General features: G+C 43.7%; 1 protein-coding gene across 1 annotated transcript; it reads left to right on the top strand.

Annotated features, from left to right (window-relative positions):
- The first annotated feature begins 477 nt into the window (after window positions 1-477).
- Window positions 478-7,633, top strand: FITM2 (fat storage inducing transmembrane protein 2). Its single transcript, XM_073582420.1, has 2 exons — window positions 478-691; window positions 1,350-7,633. Exons 1-2 carry the CDS (start codon window positions 519-521, stop codon window positions 1,957-1,959), a joined length of 783 nt encoding a protein of 260 aa, XP_073438521.1. The 5' UTR covers window positions 478-518; the 3' UTR covers window positions 1,960-7,633.
- The last annotated feature ends 3,402 nt before the right edge of the window (window positions 7,634-11,035 follow it).

Below are 11,035 nucleotides of genomic sequence, written 5' to 3'. Positions count from 1 at the left end.
TGACCTCATAAAGGGACAGTGGTCAGAATTGTAAAAATTGGCCCGGTCATGAACGTGCAAACCACCCTTGGGGGTGAAGGGGTTAACATTTCAAACCATGTGATTCTAGGAGGAATCTTGTGGTCTAGCAATCGCATCACTTCCAATGTTAAAAACAAAGAGAAAAAGTCAGCTACAAAAATGTTCTTTTAGAAAAATGCAACAAAATAATTAAAAAAATGAAGTAAAAAAGCTGCAGTGTATGCAGAGCGTCTTAGGACAATATTAGAGCTCGAGCATATAGGGAATTTCTTTAGCATAAACCCCCAAGGGACATTCATGGACGATTATCAGTAACAAGCTCGATTACACCACAATGTGAATTGTGAACATAGCAATAAAGCTTAGTCTAGAGGGAAAAAAAGGCGATGACTCGGAAGCCGCCATGTTTGAATATACTACGCTGCCCTGAGTCAGCTGGATTGTGATTGGGCAGACCATGTCACGTGTTTTCTAACAGACGGCGGCCTCGGCCCAGCATGGAGCAGATGGAGGCTTTGGCTTCGTGGTTACGGAGAACATATTTCAGTGAGAACATCCGCAGACATGCGGCGTGGGGCCTGGCGCTCATCTCACTGGTCGGCTCGATGGTGAAGGATGAATGGCCGCTGGCGGACTCTTACCTCAGTAACAAGAAGAACGTCCTGAATGTGTGAGTGACGGGGGCGGGGCCTCGGCAGGTCGCAGACTTGTCATTGTACAGTGTCATGTGCGGGGCGCCTCCTAGCGCCTGTATACAGTTACTACAGGACCGTGTAATGAGAGTTTTCTATATAGTCCTGAACATAAATCCTGCAGTCCTCGCAGCAGCAATCGCCTGCAGGTCCTGCTGTAGTGAGAGGGGACATTCTGCCACCTACTGGGGATGGGACTGGAGGCAACGTACATCAAACGTTTCCAGCCACAGTCTGTGCCCCCCATAACCTTTCCAGCCTCAGTCAATTCCCCCCATAACCTTTACAGTCATGGTCGGTGCCCCCATAAATCCAGTAGCCACGGTCGGGGCCCCCATAAGTCCTCTAACCACAGTCGTTACTCCTATAATATTTCCCGTCACAGTCTGTGCCACTGTAATGTTGCCAAACACAGTTGGTGCCCCCATGAAATTTCCAGATCCATGACTTTGCAAGCCACAGCCAGTACCCCCTTGCTATTACCAGGCACAGCTGGTGACCCCATAAGACATTACTGTACTACTGTGGATTGTAGCCAGTGCGGTGCTCACTGTAGATTGCTAGCCGGCTTGATCTCCTCCATGTCTGTGACACTACGCTGTATGTAATGTGCTATTCTCCCTCCTTTTTCATCAGGTATTTTGTGAAGGTTTCCTGGGGATGGACGTTCCTCTGCCTTTTGCCGTTCATCGCTTTGACCAGCTACGTAGCTACGAGGAGCCTGAGCGCAGTTTTCCGCAGGCTGGGCGCCCTCCTGGTGGGGACCATAATCTGGTATACCTGCACCAATCTCTTCATGGTGATTGAGAACGCCACGGGCGCGTGTTTTAACTCCTCTGAGGTGCTGGAGGTCCGAGCTGACTACACTGACAAACGCTCATGTATCGCCAGCGGAGGCTTCTGGGAGGGATTCGACATATCCGGCCACTCGTTCCTGCTGCCGTACTGCGCCCTGATGATTCTGGAGGAAGCTGCTGTCCTGCACTTTGTTTGCTTTGACAAGTCCTGGCAGAAGCATCTTATTAATGTCCTGACTTTATCACTGGCCTTTCTGGTTTCCGTGTGGATTTTTATGTTTAGTTGCACTGCTCTTTATTTTCACGACTCTTTGCAAAAATACCTTGGAACAAGTTTTGGAATTTTGGCGTGGTACGTGACTTACAGGTGGTGGTACCTGGTGCCATATTCCCCTGGACTCCCACTGAGGTTCACTACCAAAGAGGGGAAACGAGGCTACAGTAAATAAAGCTATCTGTCGGTACATGTGCCCGTGAGTACATGAAGCATTTCCCAAACCGAAAAATCACCCGTCAGTTAATTAAAACCGCTATTTCTCAAATATATTTCCGGGAAAGCTAGGTGGCTGTCAGTATTGCACCTACTGTAGATACCCATCTTTGCAGTTCTCTAGGAAAGCTGGGTGGGAACAGTAATGGTGGAGATATTGGTTGACACCCGGCTTTCTCAGGAAGAGATGTAACCGGCACTTATTTTTTTATATTTAGGTGCGACCCCGGAGTCACCAATGTGATACTTGGCGATACGATCATTTATTAAAAGCAATTGGCTTGTGAATTCTTAAAGGGGTGGTCCACTACAAGGACAACGTCTTCCCCATGTTTGGCCCCATTAAAATAAAAACACACCTCTCGTTCTAGCACCGTTCCAGCAGTGCCGGCACTCTCTCTGTCGGGGCTCACGGTGCCAGCACGGGAGGGGAGTATAAGTTGTTTTTTTTTTTTTTTTTTTCTGAGGTCAAACAATCATCTTGAGAAGGTGTTATCCTAGTAGTGGACATCCCCTTTAAAGGAATTGTTCCATATTGAGACTATTCCTTTAAATGGATAAAACACAATAAATAGGAAGCTTTGCCGTTCAGTGCTCTAGAAAAGATGGGTGTGTACAGAAGAAACAGCAGACACAAGAGGGTGACTGGTGCTTTTTTTTTTTTTGGAGGGGAAATGCTTTTTAGCTGCCAGGGGCGGTGTGGTTTATAGAGCCCAGACTAGAATATTTAATGCCCATTCTAAACTGGAGCACAATAGCCTACGGGGGCACTCTGCCTCCAGTGCAGTGTTATAATCGTATATTCCCTTTATTCTATGTCTATTCAATTTATCCTTGGCCCAGTGCCAGAGGGGAGGAGGGCAAAATTTGGGACCCTTTAAATTTTTTAATTTAAAAATCACGGAACAAGAAAACTCAAATTTTTCACTTTTAAAATTAGACACAATCTCTGGAGTCTCCTACTGCTTCCTGTCATATGACTGGCAACTCGTCCCTGCAGCGGTGATGTCACTGTGATGGCAGATGACACGTTTTCATGCTACGATGACAACAGAGTGCAGGTATGCTGCCAAGATTGAAAAAGAAGTAATTCACAATTTATTTTTAAGATTTTTTTTCCTGCTGAAGTTTTACATAGGTTTGCTGTGGTGTTTTTTTTTTTTTTTTTGCTGCGATTTTACGTAAAAAGAAGAAAAAAGCCATGATAATGTAGTAACACTAGATAGAACTCTTAGGCTATGTGCCCACGTATGCAGAAAATTTCTGCTTCAGAAACGGACTCCTTCCCAGAAAACGCGCGTTTTATTTCCGTGCGTTTTTGCTCAAAAAACGCCAGTTTTTTATGCGGTTTTTCCGCGCGTCTTCTGGACTCATAGGAAATGGACTTTTCCGCAAAATTAATGAGCATGCTCCATTTTTAACCGCTAAGCGTTTCCTATGCGGAAAAAAACGCATCCATTGGCACAAAAAGGCCAAAATGCATTAAAATGAGTGGGATGCTTATTTTAAGCGTTTTTGAAGCGGTTTGACCCCGAAAAACGCTTAAACGCTTACGTGGGCACACAGCCTTACTGCGAGGATGAATAATTCTCTTTTAGGCTGGGGCTATGTGATAACACAGACCGTACTATGTTGCCACTACATCGCAGCGTAGTGCAGGTCATATAGGCAGACCTAAGACACCACCATAGACAAGTGCCAAAAAATCCAACTGGTTCTGATTTATTGCAGCATATTGTCGTGTTAGACATAAAAACACAACGCGTTTCGGCTATACATCTTGTCGTGGTACCTTACAGGCCGTAATGCGACCCCCCTATATTCATCTACATAGGGCTGCAATGTAGTGTGAGCTTTGTCGCCGCCAAAGTTGGCTTTGTAGCCTCAGCCTTAGGATCACACATGCGAGAAATACAGCCGAGTCTTGCATGTTAATACCCGGCACTGCCGCTGGCACTCAGGAGCGGAGCGTGCAGCTCCATATATTGCCGGTTATTAACATGCGAGACTCGGCTGTATTCTTCGCATGTGTGATCCCGACTTTATAATTTGTGTAGTAAAATTCCTTTAGGCTGAGTGCAGATGTACTTTTTCTCCCTGCGGATTTTTCCGCGCAGAATTGAAGAAATCCGCAGGTCAAATGACCTGCATTTTTCCTGCGGCTTTCTTCCATTTTTATCGCGGTTTTCCCCTGCGGATTTGGAGAATGGAGCAGGTGGAAAACCGCACAAAACAAGTGACATGCTGCATATTTTGTACCGCAAGAAAACCGCGCGGAAAAAACCGCGGCGTCTGCACAGCGGTTTTTTTTTTTCAATTGACTAACATGCTACTATACATCACAGTGCGGATATGCAGCGTTTCTGCGCAGTAAAATCCGCTGCGGAACCGCTGGAAATCTGCATCGTGTGCACATAGCCTTAATCCGGCATCTGGTAATTCAGCATTTTAGTATAATAGCAGGTTTTATATACAGTTTTGTTTTGTTACTGAAGCCTTTCCTTTAGCCTTTGTAGGGTGTGTGAGAGGTTGACACGCTTAGCTGCTTCTTCAGGTATACATGGAATACTCTGGTGGTGAAACACCTGCTGGTTTATTGGAGTCAGCATACACCAAGGCAGGGTTCACAAACAAAACAGAGGCTTTCTGGCTTAAGGAGAAAAAACACCAAAACAAATAAAGGGTAGCAGAGTCCTTTCCTCTGCATGTCTCAACCTGCCGGCACCAGGTGGTGTCTTCTGCTCCTCCTTAGAGCTACGTGGAAGTACTTCCTCTCCCAAGACACCACCCCCACGGTCTCACTTGTCTAGGTATTTAACCAGGACCATATGATCACATGACTGTGATATCACCGCAGGTCCTTCTAGTACACCTGTCGGTGTCGGCTACAGGGAGAGATATGATGAGCACTCTCCTGCCCACTCTGAGTGCTCACGTGAAGCCAGCCCATGTATGCAGCTTACTTGAAACTATCCCAACACTGAGTGTGCAGGAGGAAAAATACCCTGGTTTCATACCACTGACGCCAACATGCTCAGTGACACATATCTCCCTCGTACACTGTGCTAGTGACCCTGTCACAGGGGTCTTAAAACGTTTTTTGTTATTTTAGCATATCTTGTATTCTGACACCTACCATGTCGGATTTAAGGAATATTACTATATGCAGTGTATAGATGCTACACAGTGGTGATCCTTACAAATGGGTAAAATGTGGGATCAGAAGCTTCAGCTTCAGGCTAAAGTAAAGTATTCATCTTGTGACTTCACAGTCCCCCTTGGCCACCGTATATAACCAGGTCTGCAGCCAGTGACTTTCCAGCATGCTGGGAGTTGTAATTCTACATTAGGCAATGGTGTAGAGCAAACACCTTTTTAATTTATAGGGTTATTACCATGTAACTCGTTGCGTTCAGGAGCAGAGACCGTTGGCAAATCTCAAGGCCACCCTTAAATTTATGACTGTCTAGCCTCTCGAAGGCCAGAACATGCCACAAGTCAATAATAATGTTATAAATACCTGGTGGTTAAAGCAAGCGGGAGCTGTGTGCATAGCACCCCGGGGCCTGTTAAATCTTGGAAATTTGATAGTTGAGCAGCTTTATTAATATAGATGGTTCCAAAAGGTGACTAAACAGCTTCTGTGGCTTTAGGCATCCAATCGAGAAGCGACCACGTGAAATTTATATTACCCAGAAATCCCATTTTGTGGTAAGATGGGTCGTATTGGTGTGAAAGGATCAATGCCACATTCAGGTAATAAAGCTGAAAGCTTAAAGGGGTTGTTCAGGGTTAGAAAAGTGAGTCCAGAAACAGCGCCTCTCCAGTCCATGGTTTGTATTGCAGTTGATCCACACATTGAAGTAAGTGGGACTGAACTGCAATACTAAAGCGTTGGTGCAAGGTTTTCTGTGGCGCTCCTTTCTGACATCCACATGCCCTAACCCCACAAAATAAGAACAAGACTCTTAGTTCAAAACTTTTATCAGTTTCAGTTCCTAATTAAAGGGTCTGTCCACTATTAGATAGGCCTTTATTCTGAGTGTAAGAAACACAGTTATTCAGTTTGGGAAAAAAAATGTGAAGGCTGCAGCCGATCAGTGTCTGCTGATTGACTGCAGCGGTCATGTGGCTTGTGTCAGGAGACAGGGTAGAGAGCGGAGGAGCGGCACCCCTTTAAGGATTTTTAGCTTGTATTTATTTTTGAACACTAATATTTTCCGAGAGAAGCTGCATGGGGTGCTCGGATCCCAATAAAGTAATTATGACCCTTACTGACGTTGCTGCTTTGGCAGACATGCCCTATCTTGGCCCATGTTGCGGTGAAACTCACCAATGCAAGTCAACGGGCCGTGAAAACAAAACAGTATTTTACTGTTTATTGTGTAGAAGAATAGCTAAAGTTTTTTTTTTTTTCGTCTTTTTTTTTCATATATGAAAAACTGATGGAGCAAAGATTATAAAAACTGACACATAGACCAAAAATGGATCCAGCCAGTGCATGACCAAAAAAAAGGAAATAAGGATGTTTCCACAGCAACCAATCACAGCTAAGATTTCATTTTAATTACTGCTCTGGAGAAATGAAAGCCGCACTGTGATTGGTTACTATGGGCAATATAGCCAGTTTTACTCTTGGACAGTTGTGATTTTCAACTTTGTCATAGAGCAGATTTCACCTTCAAGTGTCTGGAAAAGCTGGTGACGTCCTGTGTGTGCTGTCATGTTATGGTTGGAATATGAATTTTAATTCTAAGGAAAATGATTACTATGTAGCTATTGTTTTGATGGTGGCACCCATTATTCTGTGATCAGGATTTTGATTGGCTGCAAAAGAAATTCTGATTTCACTCCCAAAATGGCTGCCTTCCATAATTGAATGGATGCAGTGCCTCATGAATGCCACCAGTGACTTAATAAGCTAGAATATAATATCCCTGGTACCGTTCCTTAGGCCTGTGCTAGGAGACTCGTCTCACAATTGCGCTGCTAATATTGTCCACAATTGCTGCTTTGCTTGTTCAATGGTGTAGTTTCCAACAGCAACCAATCAAATTGCTGCTCTAATTTTTAAAAGAGCCTCTGAAAGTTGAAAACTGAAATCTGATTGGTTGCAATGGACATCTGGTCCACTTTTCTTCTGCATTAGTTTGCGTATGAAACTTTTGCCCATAGCAATCAATCCGAATGCAGCTTTCATTTTGCCAGCACAGATTTAATAATGGAAGCAGTGATCTGATTGGTCATCTGTGTCACATTGCTTTATAATACCCCTAACTGACACAAATTCGAAGTCCAAAAAAAGGGCTAGGGCTTACATTAATGTAGCCCAAAGTGGGCATTTTTGGGAGGTTTTATGGCTATTTGTGTGGATTGGGGAGCAGTTTAACAAATGGTGGGAGGTTTTGGGCCATATATTATTGCTCCATATCAGATTGTGTGGCTTTGTCTTATTTAGCTCATTTAACACAATATGTCTGCAAACAATACACAGTATTAACCCCTGTGGATCTGGATTGCACCATATGGCTTACATCAGTTATGGGGTGTCCTGAATCTGCGGGGACGCCTATATGTATGCACTATACCTTGTGTACCCAAAGTGTGGAACAAATAAATTCTTCATACAAAAACTCTGTCTTTTTATTTAAACACAACATTGTCTCCATGTACGTCCTGTCATTTGTATAAGGCCGGGGTCACACAACCGAAAAAATAAGTCCGATTAGGCTAATCTAGTGTTCCCCAAACTCCGGTCCTCACGTCCCCCAACACATCGTGTTGTCAGCATTTCTTTATTAGGGCACAGTTTCTGATGCCTTAATATTCCGTTCCCTGTGCAATACTGAGGAAAACATGACGTTGGAGGCCATGAGGACTGGAGTTTGGGAAACACTGTGCTAATCAGACCGTGGTCACAGTTTTATCAAAGTATGGTCAGAGTGTGATTCGATTAGTTCGGCAGTGGAGATTTAAAAAAAAATGTTTTATACCTTCTCCATTCAGTCTCTGAACATCGGACCATCCGACTGCGGTCTGATTTTTTTTTTTTTCATTGGACCCCTAGCCATGATTTTTTTTTTTGTAGTTGGGAAAAAAATACTCTTTATTCTATGGAAAACAAATACCAGCTGCTGTTGACAGATCTGTTGTTCATATGACATCAATCTGTTGGGGATGGTACTGCGGTTTCTCTGGAATTTATAAGAATCTTAGTTAAAATCGAATAAAACAAACTGCTTGTTGATGGTTTCCATAATAACATTTTTGCCAATGCATAGAGTAAGGCCACGTGCACACATTCAGTATTTTACCTAAGTATTTTACCTCAGTGTTGGGTCAGTGTTTTACCTCAGTATTGGTCAGTATTTTACCTCAGTGTTGGGTCAGTGTTTTACGTCAGTATTGGTCAGTATTTTACCTCAGTATTTGGTCCGTATTTTACCTCAGTATTTGGTCCGTATTTTACCTCAGTATTGGTCAGTAATTTACCTCTGTATTAGGTCAGTATTTTACCTCAGTATTGGGTCAGTATTTTACCCCAGTATTGGTCAGTCTTTTACCTCAGTATTGGGTCAGTATTTTACCTCAGTATTTGGTCCGTATTTTACCTCAGTATTGGTCAGTATTTTACCTCAGTATTGGTCAGTATTTTACCTCAGTATTTGGTCCGTATTTTACCTCAGTATTTGGTCCGTATTTTACCTCAGTATTGGTCAGTATTTTACCTCAGTATTGGTCAGTATTTTACCTCAGTATTTGGTCCGTATTTTACCTCAGTATTGGGTCAGTATTTTACCTCAGTATTAGTGAGCCAAAACCAAGAGTGGCTGATAAATACAGAAGTGGTGACGGGTTTCTATTATACTTTTCCGCTGATTGTTCCACTTCTGGTTTTGGCTTTTTGTGAACGTGGCCTAAAGCTCACTGTTTGGGCTCGTGCAGACGACCATAGTTTTGGTCCACGTGCAATTCGTCAAAACATCGGATCGCACTAACATCGGACCAATGTTATTCAGTAAGGCTGTGCACGTATCCGATTTTTTTCCTTGAACTAAGTGGTCTGAGGAAAATAATCGCAGCATGTCCGATTACCAGATCTCACTCAGCCATTCAAGTCTACAAGTCCGTGAAAAAAATTGGACCGAGTGCAGCCTGATTTTCATGGACTTACCGAATATAGAAACATTTTCCTTATTCTCTACATCCGAGAAAAATGAATGCCACTCTGATAAGAGTGTGATTAGCATAATCAGACCTTTTTTTTCTCAGATGGAAAACATATGGTTGTGTGACCCTAGCCTAAAAGGGGTTTTCCCCACAAACAAAAGTTCATTTTAATAGACCTTGGAATAAAAATAATTTCCACAATTGGATGTGTTAAATAAAACGTTCCTTTGCTGAGATAATCTTATAAATGTGCCCCTCCTGTCCTATCTGTATCCTCTTTTCCTTCCTCCCCGTCGCAGGAGCTGTGGTATGATGAGACCATGTTCCTGTACGGTGAGACATGGCCATTACACAGCACACAGCAGGGGCACGCTTATAAGATTATCTCAGCACAGGAACATTTTATTTAAACATCAATTGTGGAAATTATTATTTTTCCAAGATCTATAGATTAAAAAGAACCTTGGTTCGTGAGAAAACCCTTTTAAATAAAGAACTCTGCTGCTTTCTAGTATACTTTGTATGTAAATTTCTTGGTTGCCTTCTAGAACTCTGCTTGCTGTCATCGTATAGGAGGAACATGCTTGTGTAGATTCAGCGGCCGAAAAACCTAAACGGACCTAACACAGCTCAATCTTTGCTGCTGCTGTTTTAGTCTAGATAACCTTGGAAAAAAAACACATAGACTAAAAGAATTGTCTAATATTGGACAACCCACTTTTGATCGCCCCGAGTGTGCTGAATAAAACTTATCACCCGGACCAGCTCCACTTCAACTGCTTTGTCCCTTGGCGATCTTGTGATGTTTGCTATGGGCTGCAGCCATCATAGTTCTGTCAAATTAAACCGTTCCATGTGACTGAACTGTGAAGGCTGGTGCGAATCGGCGGCCTCTGATAGTCTGTAGCACTTATGTGACTTAATATCAAGAGAGCGCTGGGGAACAAAGCACTTGTAGCTCAGCAACTTTGGAAGGTATGATTATTTTTTTCAAAATGTTTTCAGCACATTCATTGAATGGAGGCATTAAAAAGCGTTTTAGTAGTGGTGCAAGGGTGTGGAATGCCCTGCCTCTGAAGACAGCGTCAAATTATAAGAATAAGGTTGTGCGGTTTTACTGCGTTCCACAAGCTTCTCACAATAGTTGGAGGGGGCGTGGCCTAGGACCCTGGCTATGTAGGCAGCAGGAGTCCAGAGCTCCCGGTCTGGTATCTTAAAAGCGACTGATAAAGCGACTGGAGGTCCACTCAAAGTATTTTATTCGGTTCAGAAGAGATCCCTGACCACCCTGGACCACTTTGATTCTACTATCAAGCTCCTTTGTCCAGGGAAAAGTGAAGTTTCAATTTTCCAGAAGCCAATGGTGAGAGGAGTGGGGAAGCGGCGGAAGGATACCACTCTGTGCCATGGACTTTCCTGAGGAGAAAATTTTATGAGCAGCGATTATCTGACAAGAAGATTACTAAATTCATCATCCCCTGTTCTGAGGTACCCATTTTTATTGTGTAAACAGAAGCACAACCACATTCTGGACCTTCAATCCCAGTGGGCCTCCAGTGTAACAGAGCGGGGCTGAGGGGCGGAGTGATACCACTCTCCACCGTGAGCGCCTTTGAAGAAAGGATCTGAAGACAAGCACGGGCTCCCCTCTCAGAGAAGACCACTGGGACTGGCTTCCCTAATCTTAAGGTATCCATTGCCACCTGTTAATTCCGGTACACACGGTTTTTAGATCTACATCCGCAGCACGTGAAAATAGTTCCTGCAGCGATACCAGGACAAGCAGGACAGGTCCTGCTCTGAAGTAGTTACGGCTCCTGGTGCATTACTGCTACTCCTCGCTACCTTTTGGGAGTACCCTGTTG

The sequence above is a fragment of the Dendrobates tinctorius genome, unplaced genomic scaffold (assembly GCF_039654945.1).
Source record: "Dendrobates tinctorius isolate UK_male_01 unplaced genomic scaffold, ASM3965494v1 ptg000071l, whole genome shotgun sequence".
Classification (NCBI taxonomy): Eukaryota; Metazoa; Chordata; class Amphibia; order Anura; family Dendrobatidae; genus Dendrobates; species Dendrobates tinctorius.
The sequence above is the reverse complement of the archived record's forward strand: the minus strand, read 5'-3'. Positions and strand labels throughout refer to the sequence as shown.

Bases quoted from the DNA above. Each gene is read 5' to 3' on its own strand.
- FITM2 (XM_073582420.1), top strand. From the start codon at position 519: ATGGAGCAGATGGAGGCTTTGGCTTCGTGGTTACGGAGAACATATTTC. The intron at 692-1,349 runs GTGAGTGACGGG...CTTTTTCATCAG, and splicing joins AAGAAGAACGTCCTGAATGT to GTATTTTGTGAAGGTTTCCT.